General features: G+C 45.1%; 1 protein-coding gene across 2 annotated transcripts in view; it reads right to left on the minus strand.

Moving 5' to 3' along the window:
• Window positions 1–27,377, minus strand: part of LOC144761934 (TATA box-binding protein-associated factor RNA polymerase I subunit A-like) — a 508,362-nt gene that overhangs the window by 419,684 nt on the left and 61,301 nt on the right. For both annotated transcript variants that reach the window (XM_078647125.1, XM_078647126.1), the window contains exon 3: window positions 23,890–24,059. In XM_078647125.1, coding sequence (XP_078503251.1) covers window positions 23,890–24,059 — 170 coding nt within the window. The remainder of the gene's footprint in view (window positions 1–23,889; window positions 24,060–27,377) is intronic.

Below are 27,377 nucleotides of genomic sequence, written 5' to 3' on the forward strand. Positions count from 1 at the left end.
CAATCTCGAGGTACAAACTGGGGAACCCCATTAACGAGAGGAGCTCTTCAACCTTCAGAATATAACATTTAACTACTATGAGCTGAAAATCTACTTTTAAAAATTCTCTTGCAGAGCTGAACAAACATGCTCTGCAGTGCATCAAGGCCTGAACATTTGGACTGGCTTGTATAAAGCAAACAACACTCCTGAAGTGAACCGAAGGATTATAACTAGCCACCTCAGTGCAGGTTTATGTCCAACAGACAAGGCAAACCACAGGACCCGGATAAACACACACACCTGCACCCCGGCTCATGCCTCAGGTGCCTTTGGCTGGTCTAGGTGTGTTTGACTAACACTCACATATTAAATGCACCTATTCTGCTCTTGCAAAAACACAAAATTACTGAACTGATGTGGCAAATTTGTTACTGATGCACATCCTTTATGGAGATGAGGTTTAGTAATTAAAGGGTTTTATTTTATTTGTTTTAGGTATTTTATGAATCCTTCAACAAAATATAGAATCTTCATGAGGATTTCCTATTTCATAACCTTTAAAGAAGTTGATATTTTGCACTGGTGTTTTGGCACTTCAAAAAAAGGATTACATTTGTAAAACACATGAACACAGCAAACATTAAATAAATGGTTTTAAATTCATAAGTTTTCCGAGAAATTGGTCAGTTGTTTTTTCGGAAAACGACTCATTGGCAGCATTACACCTTCACTAGGTTACTCATAAAAACTCTTGGAAAATCAGAGAGAGAGAGAGAGAGAGAGAGAGAGAGAGAGAGATACACAGTGATTTTGAATAAGTACTGTGGATGTCACAACAGTACTCAATTTGATTTGATTTTATTAAGTTTAAAATCATGCCAACAAGGCAATTCAACATTTCATATACATACACGACATAGAATAAAACATACTATTTAAAAAATAACTCTAGTCGTCTTAAAAACACACAAAAACAGATTAATGCAAGAACAGCAAATTTATGAGAAACCTAGAACATGGTCCAGAACGCGTGCTTTTTTGTGATTTAGGATAATCCATTCACTGGTTTTTGAGAAATTGAGGTTTAAACATTTATGGAAATATAGGGATGAACGAATCCAACAGATCAAAAGATATGATCTGATTGCCTGTCACTACATCAGCAAAGATGTGGCAGTAGTTACTATAGGACTTGGGGACTCAGTTCGAGGCATGTGAGCTGCTGAATTCATATCTATAGCATAGAATATATAGCAGTCCCTCCATTAGCGGCGGCCGCCTGTGCCTGCTGCAGACGTTTGAAAAAGTGTTTTTAGAACAGCCTGCCCTACAGCTGCTTGGAGTGCACATCTACACAGTAGTGTTTCGTAAATGTGTGTGGGGTAGACCATGTGGCTGCTCTACAAATGTCTTCTAAAGGGATATTTCCAAGGAAAGCCATGGAGGCCCCCAACTTGCGGGTGGAGTGAGCTCTCGGGGGGGATCGTTAAAGTGCGCTTAGCCTTTTGATAGCAAATTTGAATACACTTAACGATCCACCTGGCTATACCTGCTTTGGAAATGGGGTTGCCCTTGTGTTGTGCGGAAAAGGCAACAAAGAGTTGTTTAGTCTTCCTAAAATCTTTGGTCCTATCAATGTAGTACATCAAAGCCCTTTTAACTTCAAGAGTGTGGAGCATTCTTTCTGCCACTGTCTCAGGATTTTGGAAGAACACAGGCAGTTCAATAGTCTGATTGACATGGAACTGTGAAACCACCTTTGGAAGAAATTTAGGGTTAGTGCGCAGCACCACCCGGTTGGAGTGAATTTGTATGAATGGCTCTTGTACAGTGAGCGCCTGGAGCTCACTTACACGTCGCAGTGACGTAATGGCTATCAGGAAAGCCACTTTCCATGTTAAGAACTGAATCTCGCATGAATGTAGAGGCTCAAAAGGTGGACCCATCAGTCGGGTGAGGACCACATTAAGATTCCATTCAGGAGCAGGTGGGGTCCTGGGAGGAATGACTCGTTTGAGCCCCTCTAGAAAAGCTTTAATGGCAGGCACTCTGAAAAGGGAGAGATGCTGCCTGTTTTGGAGATAAGCCGCTATGGCGGATAAATGTATTCGAATGGAAGCATATGCCAGATTGCATTTGTAAAGATGTAACAAAATGATGTTGTGGGTGGACGCGTCAAGCGGGTCAATGTCGTGTTCTACGCAATAAATGACAAACCGCTTCCATTTTGCTGCGTAGCATGCCCTGGTGGTGGGCTTCCTTGCCTCCCGTATGATATCCATGCAGTCAGGAGGCAAGTTGAGGTAGCCAAACTCTAAGACCTCAGGAGCCAGATCGCCAGGTTGAGCTGTTGCGGATCTGGGTGCTGAATGTCGCCATGGCTCTGCGTCAAAAGTCTGGGTGTGAGGTGCAGCCTTTGATGCGGTACCACGGAAAGGTCTAGAAACGTGGTGTACCATGGTTGGCGTGCCCACGTTGGAGCAACCAGGATGAGAGTCATCGAGTGTTGCTTTAGCTTTCGTGCCACCAGCGGTATTAGAGGTGCTGGGGGAAAAGCGTACGCAAATCTGCCTGACCAGTTCATCCATATCGCATTGCCCTGCGACTGTGGGTGCGGGAACCTGGCGGCAAAGCTTTGGCATTTGGCGTTTTCCCTTGTGGCGAACAGGTCTATCTGTGGATGACCCCACTGCTGGAAGTACGGGTGGAGTACTGATGGATGTATCTCCCACTCGTGCATTTGGTGGCTGTACCTGCTGAGCAGATCCGCCATCTGATTGTCTTTGCCTGGGAGGTCTTCCGCCATGAGGAAGATTTTCCTCTGAATGGCCCACTTCCACATGCTCTGAGCCAGATGAGACAACTGTGGAGAGTGTGTACCTCCTTGCTTCTGAATGTAGTACATGGCTGTCATGTTGTCCGTCCGGATCAACACGACTTTGTTGCACAGCTGTACCTTGAATGCCTTCATTGCCATGAAGATTGCCATCAGCTCTAGGTGGTTGATGTGCATCTTCTTTTGTTGCGTTGTCCATAGTCCCTGCACTGTGTAGTGGAGTACATGAGCTCCCCAAGCCTGGAGAGAAGCGTCCGTTGTTAGGATGATCTGTGGAACGGGCTCCTGGAACGGTCGGCCCTTGCAAAGGTTGTGTGGATTCCACCAATGCAGAGAGTTGTATGCACGACCGGTCACCAACACTAGGTCTTTTAACTGTCAGTGAGCCTGATTCCACTGACGTGCCAATCACTCTTGAAGCGGACGCATATGTAGTCTCGCGTGCGGGACTATGAAGATGCAGGAGGCCATCATGCCTATCAACTGCATGAACACTCGTGCTGGAAGCGAGTGTTGCGGTCTGAATTTCTGTATTAGCAATTGAATGCTGTTGATCCTCACAGAATTTGGCTGCGCTGTGGCCGCCAGAGTATCTATCGTCGCGCCCAGATACTGCCGCACATGGGCTGGCTGAAGGCGTGACTTTGGATAATTCAGTGAGAATCCCAAATCGTGAAGAAGGTGAATGGTGTGGGACATGTTGGCAGCGCACTGCTGGGCCGACTTTGCTTGGACAAGCCAGTCGTCTAGATAAGGGTAGACGTGAACGTTTTGTCTCCTGAGGTGCGCAGCCACTGTTGCCAGGCACTTTGTGAACACCCTGGGCGCTGTGGTCACTCCGAAAGGGAGGACTTTGAATTGGGAATGCTGATTCTGAATGGTGAATCTGAGGTATTTTCTGTGTGACGGATGTAGTGGAATGTGAAAATATGCATCTTTTAGATCTAATGTTGCGAGGAAATCCCCCTGATTGAGCAACGGAAGAACCTGCTGTAGCGTGAGCATATGAAAGTGTTCTGAGAGAATGTACTGGTTTAGGGGCCTGAGGTCCAGTATGGGTCGGAGGGACCCGTCTTTCTTTGGGATCAAGAAGTACAGGGAGTACACTCCCGAGCCTCTTTGTTACACTGGTACCAGCTCGATTGCCCCTTTTTGCAGCATGACGAGCACCTCCTGCTGCAATAAGTGCAAATGCTCTGTGGACATAGGACGGTGTTTTGGGGGAATGTTGGGTGGAGTGGACATTAACTCCAGACAATAACCGTACTGGATAAGCTTTCTGACCCACCTGTCTGTGGTGATGGATTTCCAGACTGGCAGGAACTGTTGGAGTCTCCCCCCGACAGGTGTTGTATGGTCGGGGGGCAGTGACAAGGCGTCACTGTTTGTTGGCGGCGGAGGATCGGGAGTTGTTGTTTCCACGACCTCTGCCCTTGGCGCTGTTTCCGCGATAGCCACCTCTACTCTGTTTGTTGTATGAGGTTTGTGCACCACTTTTAGTGTACTGTGTTTGCTGGGACAGCTGGCCTCTGGAAACACCTCTATTGCTTGAGCGACGAAAAGTACTACCCCTGAACTGGAGAGCCTCCATAGACTTTGCAGTCTCGGTGTCTTTTTTAATTTTTTCCAGGGTGGTGTCCACCTCAGGTCCAAATAAGTGATCAGGGCTTACAGGCTGATTTAGGATGGTGGTTTGTATCTCCGGCTTGAACCCGGAGATTCTGAGCCAGGCCTGACGTCGCAACATTACACTTGTGTTAATGGCCCTGGCCGCAGTGTCCGCTGCGTCCAGTGCACACTTAATAGAAGCATTTGAGATGAGTTTCCCTTCTTTTTTTTTTTTTTTAAAGAACCTTTATTGTGTTGGCACGGAAATACAAACATAGGCCTACAACCAAACCGGCCGGCCGCTATTCAGATCGGGCAAACAGGAATGGGATGTAAAAACATACAGCGGTTCGGAGGTCGAAGGTTGAGCAGCATTCGGGATATGACATATATTTAAAGTACCATGCAATGATAAGGATCTGAGACGGTTCATTTTACATTCACGAAAAAGAAAAGAAAAATCAATGTCGCACAGTCAAACACGCCCCTACTACAGTTAAGTGAAAGCAAAAAGTTTTACGCCAGTGATGTAAACATATTGGGAGTGACGGGGGAGGGAGCATAAGAGTCAGGATAGATGCGATAAACACGGAGCAATCCTGGCGAGCTAGTCCCACCCCTCGAGGCGCAACACATAATAGGAAACATGGAAGACGGCGACATCGAAAAAATAAAAGGGCAAAGGGCCATAGAGACAAAGAGCGAACAAAATAACAAGCCCTGCACCCCTGCAAAAGGCTACGGCCTACCCCCCCAGCAGCGTGCCTGTCGCCCTAAATAAGAGACCCGAAATACAGAAAAGAAAAAGAGAAAATGAAAGAGAAAAAAGACAGGAGAAGGGCCCTCAATCTGGTCATCCGGCCCCTCCCACCTCCGCATCAAAAAATCGTCTAAACAGGAACGGTAGAAGAAGTACAAGTAACAGCAATCACGTATAACGCAATCAATTACTACTCCGCCAAGCACCCCTCAATTCACCATCAACCATATATGAGTCCCTCCATGTCCCAATCAAAGTCACCCCTGGCCACTTCTGTCAATAATATCAACGTTGAACAATCCCTCAGACGGGATACAAAGTGGCACAAAGGGCCTGAGTACACCGGGAGGATCAGGCAGTGTCATCGCTCCATAGGATCCCAGCCACCGAAGTCTCTCTGACGAGGCGCGGCGGAAGTCTGAAAGCGACAACATCGACACCGCCAACAGTCTCGAGTCAGGGCACAGTCCCGCCGAACATGAAAAGGGAATCACACGATGAGGGAAGCGTCGAAACTCTGCCGGGGCCGCCCAAACCATGAATCGATGCTGTTCCCCCACTCGCCGATCAGAGAAAGGCCCCGATGAAACCATCACATGTGCAACAGGGGTATCTACAGCAAGCTCATGAGTCAAACCCATCCGCAGCTCCAAGATCGTAGACTCATCTGGGGAACACGTCAGTGAATCAGAGGCAAATACCTCGGCGTCGCCTCGACAGCGATCCATGTCATTACAAATTGGCGGGCCAACAATGGCGGCCATCCTCTTTCCCAATTCTCGGGCCCCCCGGAACAGGGTAGTCTGCAGGGTTGTTAATGCAACCAGAACACTGCTGGGCGTGGGTCTTTCCTCGCGTTGCCAAACCCCGGGATTCTCTTGTGCACCGTTTCTCTGCCCGGGCGATGGGTACGCAAGAGGGTAGCATCCGCCATTTCAGCCGTTGCGGTCTCTTCCCCCTCTACCTCACCGCGGGAGCGGGACCAACCCCCGGAACCAGCAGGATCCACAGCAGGATCTCAATAGTCGGGGCAGGCGGCAGAAAGGAGAGTCACCAAAAGGCTAAACAAGTCCCCTGCTGCTCTCCGGGAGTCACCCACCGGCTCCCAGGGGGGGCAGTTAACATGACCGGGTATCACACCGAAGGGGAACTGGGCATCATGGAATCTCTCCGGCCCAGCTATATCGCATCTCTCGCAGGGCAACCCGCTACTGAGAGTGGGTTGGTATCACCTCTTTCGGCTCGCAGACCTCAGGTTCTCTCCGAGTGGCTTCCCATCGCGACCAGAGGCCGCAGAAGTCGCAATCACGGCCGGACACTCTCCTCACTCGAGATCCGGGTCTCAGCACCTCAAAGGCCGCAAAACAGTTGGGGACATTTCTTCGGATCAACTGCATGGTGCAGCCTCAGAAGCAGATGGTAAGTGAACGCTTTCCTTCCCCTACTCAAATCAACAAATACTGCTCAGATTAATCGCCATGATGTATGTGCGGGCGGGAGGGCTCACGGAGCCAAGCGTTTATGCAGCCATCCCGATCGCCATCTTGGCTCCTCCGAGTTTCCCTTCTTGAATGAGCATCTCTGATGCCTCCTTACATTCATCTGGCAAGTGTTGTAACAGGGTTTCAAGTGTATCATAAGGTGTCCTGTCATATCTGGCCAGGAGTGCCTGCGTGTTAGAAATGCGCCAGATATTGGCCGCTTGAGCCGCCACCCTCTTCCCTGATGCTTCTAGCACCTTAGATTCCTTGTCAGGGGGAGGAGCATCACCAGTAGTTTGTGAATTTGCCCTCTTCCGGGCATTAGAAACAACTAGAGAGTCCAACGGCAACTGGCCCTTGATGTAGGTAGGGTCGCCAGGTGCCGGCTTGTACTTTTTTTCAATTCTGGGGTTTATAACCCTGGCACGTGTGGGTTCTTTAAAAATGTCTGCAGCATGTTTTAAGACACCCTTCAGCATTGGCAGAGTCTTTACGGTCTTTTCAGAGGTGGAAAAGGTGTCAAACAGAAAGTCCACTTCAATAGGGTCAGCATGGAGCTGGACGTCATGATTCTTGGCTGCCCTCTCAATAAGCGCATTAAATGCCGCAGAATCCTCAGTAGGGGAGGTTTTGACAGTATACACTTGAGTGTCCGGGGCAGTTTGTGGATACCCTGGGTCCGCAGCATATGCCCATGTGTCATGCTGATCTTCAGGATCAGTGTCGGCAGGGTAGTTGTATTCATCATCGTCACCTTCCCCAGCATCCACATCCGAGTAATTGGGTGAGATTGGAGCAGTGTCCTGAGCACGTGGATTAATCAGTTCAACAAGAACTGGTGTATCCGTGGAATCCTTTTTCTTCTTCAAAGGAATTGTGTAGGACTCCATAGGCTGTGCTGGCGTGATTTTTCGCTTGTAAATGGAAAGTTTACCGGTGTCGGCGTCGATAAATTGTTCCGACTGCTCCTCCCGTTGGGGTTGTCGATGCTTTGTGCCTACAACTGCAGGGGTAGGCTTCGACCCCGTGGACACCTTCATGGACGCCTCGACGACCTTCCTCGGCGCGAACGCCTTCGGCGCCACTTTCGGCGAGAGCGTGAACTGAATCGGCGCCATCGACTTTAGCGGTTTGGCGGCAGGCTTCGGCGTGGAAGTATCCTTCGGATCGACCGCGGAAGCCTTGTCCTTAATGCGCTTCAACAAGTCCGACACCTGCTTCGTGAAGGATGCGGACGGTTTCGTCGACTCAACAGGTGCTCTCGAGCCACTACCATGTGCGGACTCGAGGGTAGTAGTACTTTTGGCCTTGTCCGGCCGACGTGCAGGATCGACAGCTTTTGTAGCTCCGAGTCCCTTGTCTGTGTCGACGGCCTTCGGCGCCGACGGCTTTGGGTCGGCGGCCTTGACAAGCGCTTTCGGTGCCCCAGTCTTCGGCTCGACGCCCTTGTGCGACTTCACCGGTTCAACAACCTTCTTTGGCTTCGTCTGCACCGACAGGTCTGAAGACGTGGAGCCGCCCAAGGCGACATGCGCTTTCTGTTTCGACGGCGCCTCTATCACTTTCGGTTTTGTCAAGACCGAAGCTTTCTCTTTCGGTTTCGATTTGACCAATGGCGGCTCCGTAGAAGTGTCCGTAGCCGGGCCCGGAGGCGAGACCGTGGAACTAGGTGCAGGATCTTGGGTAAGGCCATGTGGCGATCCCTCGACCTGAGCCTTAGCTATTGTCCGAACGGGGCGTAGCTCTTCGCTTGAGCTATCTTCCGTGGCCCCATTGGCCTCATTGTCGTCTCCTACCTCGTCGACGACGTCTTCTGTATCGAGCATCTCTACGTCTGCGTCGTAGTTGGAGTCTATCTCTGCCGCTGGATTTGAAAGCGGCTCCCGATCTTCCTGCTCGTCTGCCTCTTCTCCCTCGGTATCGAAAATGTTCACCGGGTCAGGTGCCGTCTGCTGGGCCTCCTGGCGCGCCGAAGTCGAATCGTCTTCTTGGAGCGAAAACGAGAACAAGTCATACAGTTGGCTTCATCGTGATCCGGCGACAGGCACTTGTTGCACACCGGGTGGACATCGATGTGGGGATACTTCGAGTTGCACACGGGGCACCTTTTGAATGGGCTCCGTTCCATGATGTGTCGTCGAAGAAGGCTTGTTGCGTCGACCGGGCCTCGAGCACCGAAGAGCCACGCGACTCCTCTGGATGTCCGACTCGGGAACTGAGCCAGAACAGAGCCGGGCACCGAACGCAAGACAATACCGACGATATAAGAAAGGCCCTTGGGCCAAAAAGAAAGTTTCTATCGAATCCGAACTTGAGTGATCAAATATGCATCCGAACCCAATGGCGGAAAAAAACAATCTGGGGATGGAGTCGATGCCCATGTGCACTGTAGTCCAGGGGAGAAGCCACCTATCTCGTGATACTTCGAAGACTCTTCGAGGACAATAATGTGCAATCATCCGGACCCAACACTAGGCGGCGATCTATGCTATAGATATGAATTCAGCAGCCCACATGCCTCGAACTTGAACGTTTCTTCTAGCTGGTATTGTTAAAAGTGTGGAAACTGAGGTTCTCTGCTACAATGGGCTAACACCTCCTTCGTTGACATGTTTTGAAGCCATCCCCCTGGCTTCTCATCAGAACCTTAAAGGATCCATATATCACTCTAATTACTAAACAGAAAAACTTATCTCCCCATGCCATTTTAAGGTCCCAGGATCCCCACCACCCAGGGATGCAATAATTAAGTTTAATGGGTGTACCCGTCCCACTAGGGACACCCACAGCAAATGCAACTCATGGGTCATGGTGGGGGGGGGGGGGGTCCTTGCTGGCTCCCTTGCCTGCATCCAACCCTGGCAGCCGGCTATATTTGTTTGTTCCCACCCAACACAAGTGGATTTTCACTAATCCCGCTGGGCTAGTTTTGCGGCCAGGAGTTGATGTGTGCAGATAGGGAACTGCAATGTTCGGTGGATGAGATGGGGTATCCGGGGCCACTGGATGGCTAGGGGAGGGGAGCCCCATGACACCCCACCCCCAAAGAAAATGCTTCAGCACCAGGGGAAGTGGTCCCCTTTAATTATGAATTTGGCTCTGAAGGATGGGGTCTCCGGACCCTTGAAAAAGCTCGAAGAGGGTTGGGGTGAGTTCGGGTGGTGGTGGAAGAGGAGCAACATGCCCGCATTCCATTAAAGAAGATCGGTTGATCAGCCCAATGGGAATGGGGTCACAAGGGCCTTCAAAAGGCTCCGGGAGAAGGCCCCTCAAAGAATATATATACATATTAAGAAGTGAATGTGAAATGAGTGGGCTAGTCAGTCATTTCACTTTCACAGCTCCAGCAGGGGAGTGACCATAATGCCCCGGAAGGGCCTAAAACTTTTTTTTTTTTAAATCTGTTTTGATGCTGGTGATGCCTCCAGAAGAGACAGGGACACCACCAGTTTTTTTTTGTTTTTTTTAAATGTCAGTGCTTCAGGTGAGCACTGCGGCCTCCCTAGGAACATTTAAAATTGAACTATTTAATACATAATTTACCATATTTTGAAAGTGTTTAAAGCTGGAGCTGCAAGCTCTTCAGCTGGAGTGACGAGGCCTGAACTTAAGGTTCAAAATGTATAGATATCGGGGCAGTTGGGTACGTAGTAGTCTTCGGGGCACACAATTAAAAAAATAGAGCAATCTCATTAACCAATGCAGCTTTTTTTCTCCTTGTTGATCACCTCATTCCTGTTAGAGCAAGAGGTTTCCGCTAGTCCTGGTGGAGTGAGAGGATCCCGCGGTAGCTCGCACTCTGGTTGGCAGACCACAGCATGAAGAGAAATGTTGTGGCCACCATTACAAGACATGGGAACTCGGTTCCCGTGTCCTGAAAATAACAAAACAATAAGGTACAAGGGTGCAGGGTAGAGACTTCCTGACTACCTGTACCTTTTGAGTGATTCCCAAGGTCACACTGGGGCCAAAAGGGAGACCACACAACCCACTTAATCCTGAACGAGATACCCTCAACGAGGCCAATTGCATTGCATCATTACTCAAGGCCCCTGACTACTCCAATGAGTTTATAGTGCAGACAGATGCTTCAGAGTATGCAAAGGGGCTGTGCTCTCACATCTATATGAAGAGGGACTAGACGGGGCAGAAGCCTTCATCAGTAGGAGGCTACTGCACCATGGAACATAGGTAGAGAAATGGGTAGAGTACTACTGAAAGAGAAACTTCTGCTGTTGTCTGGGCACTGAAGAGTTCAGACCATACCCGTTTGAGGACTCTCGTCGGGGTTCAAACAAGGCCACTGGCTCCTCAGATGGCTCATGCAAATGAGGGCCAGAATTCGAAACGGTTGAGGTGGTCCATCTCCCTGGAGACTGGACTTCATGGTGGAACATCGCCCCAGTTCTGACCATTCCAGTGCAGATGGTCTATCCAGGCTCATCACCTTAGTGATGAGAACTCCCATGAGGGTGGTTAGTTCTCCCCACTTTCAGCTGGGCGGGAGGACACATTAGACCCGACAACCTTTGGTGAGGTCTCCCTTACCGCAAATATTTTACCTTCTCCATCCTTGTTTTCTGAAATTTATTTTTGTTGTCATCAGGTCTCTAGAACAGGTTAGCAGTGGTAAAGTGCACAAAGTGCGTGTGCTCCTTCCTTTAAGCTTGGTAAAATTAGCTTACACCCAATTCCCACATTTAATTTACTTATAAGTCCCTAGTAAAGTGGTACTCCATGACCCAATCCCAATAAATGAAATGTGGCCCGTGTCCAACTGCTGCAATATCTCACTTGCCCACCACCACCGCAGTGACCAAGAAGCGTTTATCGGCTCTAGAGCCGTCCAGGCCATCAAATACTCCCAGGAGAAGGCGTAAAGGGTCATGAGGGACCTGCCACCCCAGAGTCTGCGTTAGTTCTGAATCCACACCCGACCAGAATGGAGCGAGTGAGGGTGTCAGATTTATGATAATCAGTCATCATTTTCACCATCAGTTAAAGTCTTGTAGATTTCTGTCCATATATTTCTAGTTTTCTGGATGGTTAGGGGTCGATGTAGTTGGTGGTTAAGAGCTATCTGTGAGTAGAGAATGACACCTCAACAGATTTTGGATATATTTTTCTGAATAGGTTGGTGTGTAATCTGACATACTAAACTGTCAACCAACAATAATTCACAATACTGAACTAAGAATGAATTGCTTGAAATAAGATCCTCCAGAAATCTGGTGACACAATTTCAGTTTTGTTGGGAATACATGTTAATTGGTTAATGGATAGCCAGTTAATCACATTGAAGACACAATTTTTAATGACTCCTCCATCAAACTCTGTCCCTTTTTCACAAGTGAAAAGCAACTATGTCTCATCGACGTATGATATTACCTTTGTCCCCAGTGTCTCAGCTAACACCGCCAAAGATTTGAGATAGGCATTGGATAAAGTAGGGCTGAGTGCTGAACCTTGAAGCACTCCAATGGCCAACTCCTGGCTTCGGGATGAAAACAGGGAAATAAGCACTTCTTGGGTTATGTTATTCAAAAATGAAGTCAGCTACTTCAAGGCCAGGTCTCCAATCCCAATGGATTGTAGACGAGCCAGCAGTCTCACATGGCGAACGATTTCAAAGGGCGCCAATAAATCAACATAATCTGGATGGCTTTACCCCCTTTATCTAGCGTGCCTTCAATGTAGTCAACCACCTCTAGCAGGGCTGTTTCTGTGCTGCAATTCATTCTGAAACCCAAGGGACTATGATAAAGAAGATTGTTGCTTACAAGGTAACCCAAGATTTGGGAGTTAACAAATGTTTCCAAAATGTTTCCGAAAGCACGAAGAAGGAAGATCAGCCGGCATGTGGCTTGAACTTTGGGATCACCCATGGGTTTTCAGTAAAGGCAGAGTTATAGAATGTTTCTATTTTGCCAGCACTATACCGGAAGACAGAGACGCATTCAAAACTATTTGCAACTGGATTAATAACATGAGCTACTTTAGCAAGTAAGCTAGGCAGACAAGGATCAGATGGAGACTCTGATTTAAGACACTTGATAGCCACAAAAGCTTCATCCATGGAAATGAGTGGGAAGTTACAGAGAGTGGGCGTCTCGGCAGTAGGCTTACCAGAATATATCACCTCAGAAGACTTGTCAGCAGTACGTGAAACATTCAACAGGCTTATTTGGATAGTAGTTATTTTGTCATGAAACTACACGGCCAGCTAGTCACACCAGTTAGTTGTGGATTGTTGGCGTCTGGTAGCGGCATCAGTGTTCATGAATGTTTTACCAATCTTAAAAATGTATTTTGTGTTTTTATCTGACTCCTCAATTCTAGGCTCAAAAAAAGATCTTTGTTCTGAACTGACATGAGACTAACAGCCTTTTAATACTAACTTATAGGTATGTTTGTCCTCCAGATTATATTTTTTCCATCATTTCCTTTCGAGACATTTACAATGTTTTTTACAATCCCTAAGATTCTCATTGAAGCAAGGGCCCATTTGGTTCTGAGGAATCGGAGTCTGGGGCCAAGTCAATAATGGTATTAGAAATCCAGTTATCCAGGCGCTTGGTGTCCAATTCAAGTTCTTCAGACAAAAAGGGGGTTTCGAAAGAGCAGCACAGATCCAACAAAAGAACTTTATGAAAGGCTCTAGACATGGTCCATGTTTCTTCAGAGGGGAGCTGACTGTGCTTGGATTTTGACCATTTAATCCTAATTAGATGGTGATCAGACCATACTAATGGTAAGGGCTTGGACGGTACGATCTATACATTAGTAAAGATTTGGTCTAGAATATGTGCTGTCTGATGAGTGGGTTTGAACACCTGTTGAACAAGTCTAAGCGAGGACATAGTATCTGTAAAGGAGGCTACCTTGGAGTCTTACAGATTGTCAATATGGAGGTTAAAGTCACCTAACGCTACGAAATGTGCATATTTAAAGGGCCAGGATATTGCTCCGTTATCTCAAAAAGAGGCCGGCATTACCTGGTCTAAATATCAGAGCCCCAGCAATGGACTGCTGACAGGACTGAGTGCAGCGAAAGCCAAAACTTCTGCTCCATCTAATTCCTCCAGGGGAAAGGAACCGATTTGTACTTGCTTCTATATATTATAGCCACCCCTCCGCCTTTGCCCTCAAAGCGGTCCTTCCTAAGGATTTTATATGCCAAAGGAATGGCTGTGGCAAAGGTTGGATTTGAGAATTCTGTACGTCATTTGGCTTTTCTTCATCTAATAGCTCAGAAATGTGCATTTCATGCTTTTGCAGAGAGCGGACATTCAAAAGCACAGCGACGAATTTCGTAGAGGCTGGAGGAATTTTTTGGGTATGAGTGGTAGCCTTACTCTTAACTAAGACTTTAAGGGTTCAATGGCAGTCTGTACAAAATAAATCAGTATTCAGTGTGCTAGGTGAAAAGTGGTAAGCACAAGAAAAAGATTAAAACACAATTTAAATAGATCAGTAGTTTGTGCAAGTATGCAGGGAGGACTAGTTCTCTTTTAAAAAAGCTTGCAATCAGGGCCTTTTTGGAAGGTCAGTTCGAAGGGGTGGCAACACCCAACTGACTGCTTTCTTTTATACAAAGAGGATGCCTATCCCGCTAATTTTGAATAGTTTTTTGTTGTATTTTTCTTTTTTAAGGAAAGGACTACTTAATGATGCCAAAATGTATGCAAGCCTCCTACTTGACGATCTTAGAGCCTGGACGGAAGACCACCAGACCGTTCCCATGAACTAATGCGGCTTTAGAGACAAATCCGCCACTTCCTCGAACTTGATAACTCTGGCCCTTATATGCAACAAAGCAATTAGAGGCAAAGGGGAACTCTACTCCTGTTATCTGGACTTTAAGGCCACATTCAACAGCATACCTAGAGGGTCACTATGGTGCAAGTTGCGGGATTGGGGTTTGCCAGACATCTTGTTAAGAGCTTTAATGCAGATGTACACCAACACTTGGGTGCAGATTAAACTGGAGGACCCCCAAAAACTCTGGGCTGAAGCAAGGCTGCATCCTGGACCCTCTGTTTTTTAACCTATACATAGCAGACATGTCAAAACCTTTTACCGAGGCAAACTGCCACCCACCCAAACAAAGAGACCAAAGAACCACCCATCTGTTTGACGCAGATGACCTGGTGCTCCTCAGCCAGACAAAGATTGGTGTCCAACGGCTACTGACCGCTCTTCATGCCTACACAGTAGAAAATATGCTCGAAATCAACCAAGCAAAAACCAAGGAGGTATCATTCAGCCTAAAACCGAATTTGGGTAACAGGTGGCATCTTAAAGGCACCGAGTTCCAGCACAGCAAAAACTACAAGTACCTGGAAATTCTTCTAGACAGCAAATGGTCATTCACCCCTCATGTACGCTCTATAAACATCAAGGGCTTCAGACTAAGGTTCACACTCTCGTCCATCGCCCTGAAGCTACAAGGCCCCAGTCTCGACCTGCTCCTCCAGGTAACGAGCGAAAATCGGTTCCATCATTAAATTACAGAGGCAAAATCACCCAGGAAAGGGAAGTTTGGCCAGTGGACAAATTTTACACCAGAATCTGCACAGCCACTCTACGTCTAACAAAGAGAGTGTCACAGCCACAAGTGAGACTAGAGTATAATATCACAAAACAACACTGGGCCAGAGGCAGCTGTTTTCTCAACTTCTGCCACAGGCTCAGAATGGCACCACCAGACTCCATGCATGGCATAATCTGGTGCGAACTTGAGCAATCCAGGCAGAGATCCTCATACAGACACCTTGATGACAAACAGAGAATTTGCACTAACTGAAGCCTGGAGTAAAGACTTCTTCCACCAGGTCTTCAAGAAATTAACATCTTTCACGCCCAAAACATTTCAAAATTGGAGGATAAGGCAGTTTTATGCAAATGGGCTCATGCGTGGTCAGTCATGAACTCCTCAGCAAAGCAACAGAATTACATTACCTGCACCTATCCAATCTGGATTAAAGCACAGCTTGTGGCTCAAAGGATGGGTGAATGGAACTTTTTAGCTTATCTTCCATCTTGGAACCACTCTGCCACCCATGACACAAGCTACCGCCTATGCGGACAAGGGAAAGAAACCTTAATCCATGTATTATGAATCTGCCCTCAACTATTGCAGCAAAGGAAATCCCTTCTTCGTCCCGATTTCATCAGGCTAGGAGTGCATCCCGGCAGGCAGGCAATAATTACCAGACTGAATCCACAACTAAACATAAAAACTGTCGAATTCCTTTGGACGGCAGCAAGCAAATTAGGCTCAGTCAACAGCACTAGCGTTGCGGCACCACATCATTAAACTCAGCTCTCATTGACCTCTGTGTTCACAATCCTTACCTGATATGCCCTAATACGCCCTGCCTGGACTGCACTAGGCCAACCATTGAACAAGACGTCACATGCTCGCTATTCCAGCCAACGGTCTTACATCAAAGTCCCTGCTTTGTGGAACCAGCTCATAGCTCACAATTCCTTGAGCACAGTTAGTTTCCTCTCACGCCCTGAACGCCAACACCTCCTGCGCAGAGCTGCTTCAAAATCCACCGTCTGGTTTGTACTAGGCCAGCCTTAGTGCAAGTCAACCTCTGCTTCCCATATTGACTGTTCAATACTTAGGCCGTGCCTTGTGAATTTGTACATTGTATGCAACTCCTTGGATTTAGCACACGGCACTAGTGCACTGGCAACGTAATCTCAAAAGTGGCACTTACTGCTCCCTGCGATCATCACCTTCACCTGATCTGCTACAAAATCCACTCTACGGACTGAATCAGGCCAGCCACTGAATATTAGAACTCGTTTGCCCTACTCCAGTTGACAGTTTACTTCCAGACCTATGTTATGCGAAACTTGAATTCAGCACACAAAACTTTTTGTGTATAGCTGGCTTCCTTTTAATTCACAATAAGCTGATCCGCCCTGCGTAGATAAGCTCTAAAATGATCCATGTGGAATGCATCCGGCCAGCCTCAAGCAAGAGAACTTTGATTTCTATCTTGACTGTTCCACATTCAGGCCCATGCCTTGCGAAAATTACATATGGTTTGAAATCCCCTCGTGTATACCCGGTCCCACGTTATGCATTGTCCGCAGCTTTTATTTGAATTTATCAAGACCTGCTTTTCTTTCTGCTCTCTTTTTAAGCATTGGGTCTGGCCCCTGTGCCTTGTGTCAAAGCCCCACTGTTTAACCTTACCAATAAAAGGTCTACCTGCACATGCTTTATGTGCGTTACACCTTTTTTAGCATCGGGTCCTGCATCTGTGCCTTGGGTTGAAGTTCCTCTGTTTAATTTCATATATAAAGGTCTACCCTGCTATGTGTTTTATGTGTTTATACCTACTTGGGAAGCAAGCCCAATCTGAGCAACGTTTTTCTCTTATGGTTTCATTGAATTTTGTACCTCAAAGCTTGTTACTGTTTGTAAAGGTTTTTATAAACCATACAATAATATAAACTTGACTACTTAAATCAGCCATATTGCAAAAATAGATTGTAAATGCACACTATTTACTCAACACACTTATAAAAACCACAGATCACAGCACATTTGGAAATTATTGCTATAGTAACACGTTTCAAAAAAGTGTGAAATGGAAATGAGCCCCCTTCAAACCATGGTATTGGGTGGTAAACCCTTAAATCAATGTGAGCAGATCTGGATAGGTCTCCTAATTCTAAACAGTGGCTAAAGAGTACGTAAATAAAGCATGGTTCTGAACATTTTTTTTTTTAATTGGTTCAACAATTGGTTTAAAAAAATAGTTCAAGGAAATCACCAGTCGACTATTTAAAAATAAAAAAATAAAAAGTCTGCGTGGAAAAAGATTTCGGGATACTGAATGTTCCACTTCTAAGGTTGTATGGCCAAGGTGGGGGCATGAAATATGACAGGGCCTACTCCATTGGATAAGATTCAGCCCTTAGAGAGATTCTCTGGAAAGCATTTAATTTTAAAACTTCTTGATCCTATAATAGTCGTCAGGATTTGACGTCTGACATTTAGAGGTCTTCTCAGGACATAGGCTGTGTGTCTGTCTTAGGCTTCTCGTGTGAAGATAAAAAAAATAGGCTTTTGTGTCGTGTTTTAAATTACATGGCTTCCAACATTCAAATTACAGACGAGTTTTCTTGTGGACTTGTCATTAGATACGGAATTCATTAAATATCCGCATTCGTTAGTGTCTGCGGAAGGAATTAGCACAGCACCCATGTGTCCATGCTGACAAGTCGGGAAAGGCAGACACCCAGTGCAGATGGTCGAGCGTTTAGCAACTAACTTTCTTAACTGAGTTGAAGGCTCATAAAATATGTTTTTGTGCCTGGCAAGATTGGCTTCAGTATCCTGAAAGCAAAATTGACATTAGAGTTGAACATTTGCTAGGCAGCGAGTCTGGTGGTGGACTGGAATTGTAGGTTCCTTTTGGACACTAGCAATTGGATGTTGAAAAAGGAAACCTGAAGCAGGTGCATCATTGGGGCCCCTGTAAGATGGATTGGTTACCTAACAGCTCAACAGACAACAGGTCCGATTCTTCAATTTGAACGTGGAAGTGAAAGTGCCGGATGTATTTCATCGGAATTGGCCAGGAGCATTTCAGTATGCTGATCCCCCAATTATCATGCTGCCCACGGTAACATCTTAGATTCACAGGCAGAGTTGATCCTGATAGTGCCACTATAGGCCTCGAGAAATGTACTCGCCTGCTCACTATGGCGAGTCAGATTTCACCAGGGAGAGCTATTTTTAGGGCCTTCTTGCCCGTTCCGGCGAGCTGAAAAATTACAGCTGTTCTGTTCATTCACAAAGAGAATGAGCAATAAAAACACCTTTAAAATTTGTTTCAGAAATAGAGTTAAAATAAACGTGGTCTTTTTACATTTGCTTTTCTTTCTCGTACTGTTAAGTTAGAAGATTTTGTAATGTAAACTGTGTGACAATCGTGCTGTGCAAAGCGTGTGAAATGAAAGGCTGTAAGACGTCAGACTTTTTCTATCACAACAGTGAAATAGCTAATAAGTGAACTGTACAAACATTTCAAAATATATTTCAATAGTTATGAAGGCACATTTTTGTATTTCTGTGTTGTGAAAAGTAGATTTATACAGGATGAAAAATGGATTTATACAGGATGAAAACTAACCAGAACACTTTACTTGGTGATATGCAAATGATAAATATTTTTGCTGAAACCCAATTTCCAAACATTGTTTGAAGTCTATAGAGTTTTATCAGTAAAACTGCATGTTAGTGGCAACATTTGTGATTGTAGTGCATACATACATATGAATGCATCCCTGTATGAGGCACACCTCTGGGTTCAACAAAAATTGACTCCCATACAATGTTCATCAGATTTTGTAAAGTTTTTGGTTTAATTATGGTCTTCTGATATTTTCAGCATATCATGTGAAAGACTTTATCATCGTTGTAGCATTATTCGTCATCACATATGTACAAATTTCCACAACTCCGATGCATTTCGGGCGGTCAGCCCTTTGTCAAGGAGTTGTCGTTTGTCCGTAATTTTACCGCTTGTGCGTCGCCTATGCCTCGAGGCATAGGATTGGCGACGCAGAAGCGGTGAAATTACGGACAAACGACAACTCCTTGACAAAGGGCTGACCGCCCGAAATGCATCGGAGTTGTGGAAATTTGTACATATGTGATGACGAATAATGCTACAACGATGATAAAGTCTTTCACATGATATGCTGAAAATATCAGAAGACCATAATTAAACCAAAAACTTTACAAAATCTGATGAACATTGTATGGGAGTCAATTTTTGTTGAACCCAGAGGTGTGCCTCATACAGGGATGCATTTGTATGTATGTATGCACTACAATCACCTTATTTGATAGCATGACAGGACGGACACGCTACCTGCGAGAGCACCCTAACTGATTAAATCTTTCCTGAACTTTACTCTTGAACTTAATACAGTCTAAACGCTGTGCACCCTCTATCTATTACTTTGAAAAGTGGCAACATTTGTGCCATTTCAATGGAAAATGTGCGGTCTGTACATGGTAGAGAACTACCACGTCATTCTTTAGTAATATATTTATTAAAAGTGAGTTTTCAAACATGAACTGAGAAATATTCTTTGCCCGCCCTGTTGGCAATGCTATTAGTGAACTAATAGGCAAGTCAGGGGTCATGTGTACCCTATATATAGGCCTCATTCTTATTATACATAGAGCAAATGTTTAGTCTATTAAATGTAATAACAAAGGCTTTTGTACAGCAGCAATGCTGAAATCGCATATTTGAAGGTGCTTTAATGTGCGATTATGAAGAAAAATGTGGTTCCATAAAATAAAACATTTGCCATGGATTACACAATTTAAAAACAGTTTACAGATCAAGTACATTACAGTTAGGATGAGTAGATTATTCAAGTTACTAGAACTGCAGGTTGTAGAGATCTCTGGTGAGGCTATTTAAAATCAAAATCAGTTTATTTGTAGCAACACAGTACAAGACAACCGGTAGATCCAGTCCTACAGCATATCTGATTTCTCTCATTCTAGAATATCATTAGGGTAACAGGAGAATATCTTACAACTAAAAGCAAACTGTATACAATACAATGTAACATAGGTCTAGTAAACTTGTTATGATTTTTCGAGGCCGGAACTGTGGGGATCACAGGTGTGGTTTCTCATTATGCTGGAACCATCAAGTGAATGCCCAGTCCTATTTTTGTTCCAGATTTGTTAGCAGAAACTCTACACTTATTTGTGTATCATCTCATTGCAGGTTACACTTATTCCCTACAACCCAGTGTTACCTCTCCCACACACACCTTATTCCTCGTCTCCCATTTTTTCATCAATAAATAATCCCCAGTTCATAGCATTGTGCAACTGCTGTGATTGCTAGACTTTGTGAAGGCACTAGAATTATCTGCTCACCTCAACTTGTCATAGTTAGTTGAGACAGACACTCAGAAATATTACAACTTTCCCGGGGGATAGTAATTACTCACTGATCGGTTAAAATGCATGAAGCTTACAAACTCAAAAGACAGAAAGAGATCAAAGATAGACCATAAAGCAGTCATGATCGTGTGGTCTCAAAGAGCATTTTAAATGCCCAGTAAGGGTCTTTGGTGACAGATTGTAGAATAAGGAAATGAACATAACAGTGGCCTATTTAGCACACAATAAAAGTGTTAGCGGCTTAAGGAAAATATATCCAGATCTGTTGGCAGCATTAGCACCTTTGACAACGTGAAGAAGAAATCATGGAACACCACACAGTTTGAGGGGCAAACAAACAAGTAAGCCCTTTGAAACCTAAAAGTGGGGGTTAAGTCCCTAATGTAAGCATGTATAGGCGGAGCTCCAGAAACACATATGGAGAGGTGACACTACAGAAGAGGTCCAATTAGCTAACCTATAAAGGTGTGCTAAAGAAAAACAATAGAACATTCAGAGAAGATTTCAGTCTACAATCTTTAGAAGCAGCAGCAAAGGCCCTGGGGGATTCTGGACCCAGTGGCAAAAATGATAGATTATTGTCAAATTAACTAAGCAATATATCGGAACCCCAAGGTATTAAATACTTTGGAAAAACCGTTGAACACCATAGGACCCTGTGAAATTATAGCAACAATTTTCAAATTCATAGTAACCTTTGCGAGAGGTAGGTAGGATGCCTCTGGATTGAAAGCTAAAAGCAGGGTGGTACCCAATAAGGTCCTTGGTCCAAATATGTTACTACCGGATTGGTTTCACATATTTCCAATGGGTGCTGATATTGGGTAGGGACTGAAAGGCCTTTGTGAAATGTTTTAGGGTCATGAAAAACAGCAAGGTGGTCGTCATTTACAAAACAGGAGGAAAACACAGACCAATGGCCTACTGTGTCAAACTCTAGACACTGGTCTGAAGATCTTCATGTAATGCATCTTGAATGCTCTCCCTCCTGGCTAGAAGCAAGACATCTTACCATGGCACAAGTGCTTCAGAAGCAGTCTTTCAGTCAGAAACTGGATCATCGTATTCCAGTACATTTTAGGAATATTTTCTAAACTAGTAAAAATGCCATCTACATCACCATAGAGTAGTAAAGCCACGTATTCAACAGGATCCAAATCAGAAAGAGGGGGAGAATATCAGAGACTCAGAAATGTTTCTCAAAGACCCTCAACCACACGTTCACATTCTGTGATGTATACAATCTTCGATTAGTGTGGTTTGGTGGATAGCGAGATCATCTTGTCTGCCACTTGAGTGTTCCGTTCTACAAGGGACATAGAAACCCCCACAAGGAGGGAGACTGTCTGCATTTCAACAGTGTTAAATGGACAAGGGTGCAAAAAATTGGCAACCAATAGAGGAATTAAATAGAGGTACCAATCGGTCCCCTCCTTCTTTTTAATCAGTACATAAAAACGGTCTATGCGATGAAGAATGTGCTGCAGACAGAGAGTAAAATAATTCTTGTACGACTCAGATGTGCTGGCCTGAATTCCAGTGGCGTAGCAAGAATAAAGAAGCTCCGTAAAAACATTTAGATCAACAAGAACAAAACAAATATCATAGTTCCATTAAAAGACACCGCAAACTTGAGGTGGGGGGGCATGTTCCACCTTAATATTAAAGCTGTTAAGGTGGTTCTACCTTATCTCAAGTTAGAATTGCTCATCAATTACAGAGAAAACTAGTCAGCCCAAACATTCAATGGCTAGTCCACTGAAAAATATACATTAACTTGGACTGACACCTGAGCAAGTCAACATATGTCAAGGAAGAAAGGATCATTGCATACAAGGAAGAACTGTAGATCTCAGATAAGGCAACCCACCAGTTCAGCAAATAATAGACAGGTTTAGTGTAGGAAATGACCCCTGCAGCCTAAAGACCTCGCGCTAACCCAAGATGAAAACCTAGCCTGTTCAAATATCTTGCAGAGGGATAATGAGCACAATTTACTTTACCATAAAAAGATACACCTCCACCCATACCAATCCCGTAGGCAGATAATATAGATGTTTGGTACAACACACAAACCATTTAAGACATCTGGAAAAACAGTCTGCAAGGACCACCTCAAGTGTGAATCTGGCAACAGTGCCTTATCAAAGACAGCCTGTACAAAACTGCGTAAGCAAATTGACAATTCCCTTAAGGAAATTTTTTTCCTGAAGGAATGACATCCAACATCAACAGAAAATTTGAGACTCTTCATAGCTGCAAAGTACAACAATCTTTCATTAAAATAATTACAAAGATAGTGGGACTGCTTTCCTGATGAAACATGCTTTTTCCCTTAAGAAGCTGAGAAACCACATGACCGGGACTTCCCCAAAACGATGAGACAATGAAGAAGAGATCAAACAAAACAAAATTAGACTGTTGAGCAGAAGGGCTGAAGAAATTATGTTATTCTGGCCAATAGATCAAACCTAGAATTGACACAAAGCCGCAGTCTCAAATCAAGAAACTGAAAATAAATAAATAAATAAATAAAAACAAAAGTTCGACAGAAGTGAGCATGCAGACTAAGGCTTCTCATACACTGAACGTGCTACACTACCACACCTACTCCTATTTGATCCGTTAGCTAGGAATAAGCTCCATCGAGATCTATGTGCAGTTGAATCAATCTCCTTTGGAGTAGCTGTGCGCTGTACAAATCCTGTTTCATCATCTTCATCTTCATGTGATAATCCAATAAATCCTTTAGTTTTCACTAGAGAATGAAGCGCAAAAAGCAGGGAAATCTGCAGTGGAGGTAAAAATCACTGGGCAGAAACGAGAGCCTTTTAAAATAAACTCTGAAATGCAAAGATTTTCAACCATCCGCCTAACTATACAGTTTGATCATGTTTGCTTAACAGTTACTTATTTTGATAACCTGGAGCTTATGCAAAAAATACATGTAGCACCAACGGCCCGATTGAGGTCCTGGAAAACCACACGTTGAAAATAAATATTAGAAAGCAGAAGGAGCCATCCTCAGGTTCCAATACACGGTGAGGCACATCCAAAAGGCCATGTTCCCATGATCTTGTAGGCATGCACTTTCAAGAGAACGCATGATACAATTTCGGAGATAAAAATTAGGAACACTTTTGAAGCAAATGGAGGATTCACCTTAAGCTTTTACAAAGCAGGACACTTCCTAACTAGTTCATATTTTCTGCTGCTTAATGTGTTTGTGTGCACCTAATGGAGTCCATCTTACCTCCTTAGAAGCGATTAATCTGGTGGTCGAGGAGCTCTCCAGGGACTGGACGAAGCCCTTCATGAGTTCTGCTGCTCGCTGCCACTGGTTTTGAAAAAGGGCCTCCTGAATGTGCTCCAAGCAAACCTCTGCAGTTTCGTTAAATCCCTTCCTTTTTCCGCTGATGACCTCTGCAAACAATAACACTCTGTTGAAGGTTTTACGACAGATACTACTGCAACTTCAGCAGAGAAACACTCATGGAACTAGACGAAAAACTACAGAAATGCTAAATACCTACAGTTCGGAAATCTTTATTGGGCGATGTAGCCACAAAAGCACCGAAGAACTTCACAGAGTATAAAATGCATAAAATCAGTAAGATACTGTTACGATAAAAATAGTTAAACCTATATAATTAATTTGATGCACTACAATATACAGATCCCATGCAATAAATCGGCAGAAGTAAGTAATGCCTTGCTCCATCAATGGCGACCCACAACCAATACCTATTGAAGACCGGTCTAAAGATCAGCACTGTCTCAAGAGAAGAGGCACAACCCTTCAACAGGCGATCCATTTTTGCCTAAGCTTTCACATATACAACAGGAGGCGTGGTACAGAAATACAATTGGTTGTCTGACACCGCTTCTCAGGATCCTAATCACTGTTCTGAAGTCCCGAATTCCCAGGTTACGACAAACCGGAAGAATCCACTTCCTTCTCTATCCATGATATGTCGGACAGAAGATTACAACATGTTTTATAGTTTCAATCGCCTGGGAACAAAAGGGACAGTACCCATCAGATTCTTTGGGAGCACGCAGCGATTTTGTCTTAACAGAACAAAGTGGCAGGGTGGCTATCCGAAATTTCATATAAAGCGACTTAGCAATGCTCAATGTCATCCAAGAAGCCTTCCAAGCTATATTCATCTTTGAATTCAAGAAAGGAGGCTGAAGGATACCTACCCTAGTGTGCCCTGAAGATGCATCATCAATGTTGCAACAGGATAGACCTTTGCTTTTGAAACCCCAGTGGCTACTGTGGGGGTGGACGATAGGTCCCTACACCCAATGTGTAACAAGCAAAGCTTTACAAACCGGAGCCAAGGGATCCTCATGCCCCAAGCAACACCAAACATCCTCCAGACCCTGTCGGTGTTGCGGGGGCTCAAGGGATGCCCAAAACCTACCCCAATTCAGTATAGGTCTCAGTCCCGCTTTATCAACAAGAGATCGAAGGCCGAAATCAAGAGGTGAAAACATAAGTCAGGTACTAACAGGAACATCGATAAGAAGTTGCATAAAATGATTTTCAAATTTCTCCAGGTATCTAACGCTATTATGACCCCATAGCTGCCCGCCATATGGGGTCGCCCCAAGAGCTTATATATTGTACATATGAAGGGCTGGAGATATTGGACAAAATAAGGAACCTCGTTGAGACCTCCTAATTCCCCCTGAATAGTGTTGGAAATTTGAGCTTACTCTTCTGTATATGTGGTAACCAATCAAACTGCTGAGTGAGCCTTACCCTTAATAGTCAAATACGCATACTCGCCAGCTGTACCCCATCATTGGTAAGATTGGGTTTGGTCAAAGAGAAGCGATTAAAGACTATGTACTTGGCTTTGCCAACATTAATCTTTAAACTCCTCTGTTTGCAGAAGAACCCAAACCCATTCAGGAGCTTCTGTAACCCCATAGGTGTTTTTGAGACCATAAGTGTACGGTCTGAAAACAAAAGGGCGAACCTTTACCCTGGCTAGTCTCAGGACATCAATCTCACAATTCTCTAGCTGGATTACCAGATTATGTATAAAAGAAAAAGCACCCCTGCGTCACGCCCCATTCGACTGGAACAGGGGCTGTCAACTCATCTTGGGACCTGCATCTAACCTGGGCAAAATTGTAAGTGTGGAGTCTAGTGATAACATCCAGGGGGTACTTTGGGACCACAATTTCCACCAATGCCTTCCATGAAGACTCCCTGGGTATAAGGTCAAAGGCGAAACAAAGGTCCACGAAGATCACATATACAGAAGCACCACCCACAATAACGTATTTCCAATAAACTGCCATCAGCATTTGTGGTTGGGTGTCAATCAATGCCATCCAAATCTGCAAAGGGGGTGGTCTGTTTGAGATGGAAACAGAGAATCTGTCTAATACGTCAGCCTTTGATAGCAAGCGCCTATGCCCATCCCCCTGCCTGGGTGGCACTCATTTGTAAAAGAAGTCTAAAGGGACAATGCATCTTCCAAGAAGAAGCCCCTGGCAACACAACGGATTATGCGGCAGGCCAGGGTTTTTGCAATTAATAAACAGTCCCTGCTCAGATGCTTAGTCGAGGGACCACACCACCCAACCCTCCTTACAAACAAAAAATAATTGTTTTCAGAAATATGGAAATCAGTTGGCGAATCAGCCAATGAGAGGCTTTCGTTTTTAAGCTGTTGAGTTGATTCCTCCCCAGGGGAATTTAGAGGCGGCATTCCAGTCAAAATGCCCACATAAGGGAAAACGTCAGGGGGAAGATTCAAGCAGGACTGATTGGGGAAAGGTCAGGCCTGTGAGTGGAATTCTTGTTTAGGCAATCCGTTTGTGACTCCAGGTTGCCCCGTGGGCCTCCTCCACCTCGCTCCACAGAACTCAAGGCACCCACAGCTTGCAAAAACAGGCGCTGGCCAGTGTCCGCAGACAACATTCCATGGGAAGGTAAATGGTTGATGGTAGGGACAGTGATTTTGGCCAAGGGGCTTTCATAGCTAGGCGTAGGTGGTTGACAAGGAATCTGATAGACTGACAATTTGTAAGTTGCTGTTAGCTGAGAAATAGTATCTTCAAGGCTGCGAATCCTCTCCGCCGCTTGCAGCCACCAATGATTTAAACTGCTCAAGTAAGCAATCCCAGTTAATATTTGGGGCCTCAAAGTTCACCCCATTAGAGCAGAAGGTTCCAAACCCGGCTGCAATGGAGTAGGCTCAACAGGCTAAGCAGTCTCAGTGGCTCGATCTACAGTCCTCTGGCCTCTGTATGCAAGGGTCTGACCCCTTGTTTAGTTTTGCGTTTCCTTTTAGCAGATGGCCCGCTATCACTAATGTTCATGGGGTTCGAATTACATGGCAACCTAGTGGTAGACGATGAATGAGTTTGCTCAGAAGCCACAATAGACTGTGGGCAACAAAATGCAAAAGGGCCCTCACTAGCCGCTCCAAAGGGAGGCCCTAACAATCTTGATGAGGTAATATTATGGCCCTCTCCCAAGTCCAAGGATCAGTGTCTCTCTGATAAATCAATTTATTTGACAATTGCACTAACTGCGTGGGCCAGAAAAGCATGGAGAATAGTGTCTAGAGGTGGCTTGGCGGTGGCATTATCTCTGTCAAAAGGCAACTTATATTTGCCCATTGTTCCCTGAATAATTCTAACAATGGTTGTGAAAGAAGGACATATCAAGGGAAGCCTCACCGAGCACTATCAGGCCCAGCAGCCAAGAGGGGT

Source organism: Lissotriton helveticus, chromosome 6, assembly GCF_964261635.1.
Source record: "Lissotriton helveticus chromosome 6, aLisHel1.1, whole genome shotgun sequence".
Classification (NCBI taxonomy): domain Eukaryota; kingdom Metazoa; phylum Chordata; class Amphibia; order Caudata; family Salamandridae; genus Lissotriton; species Lissotriton helveticus.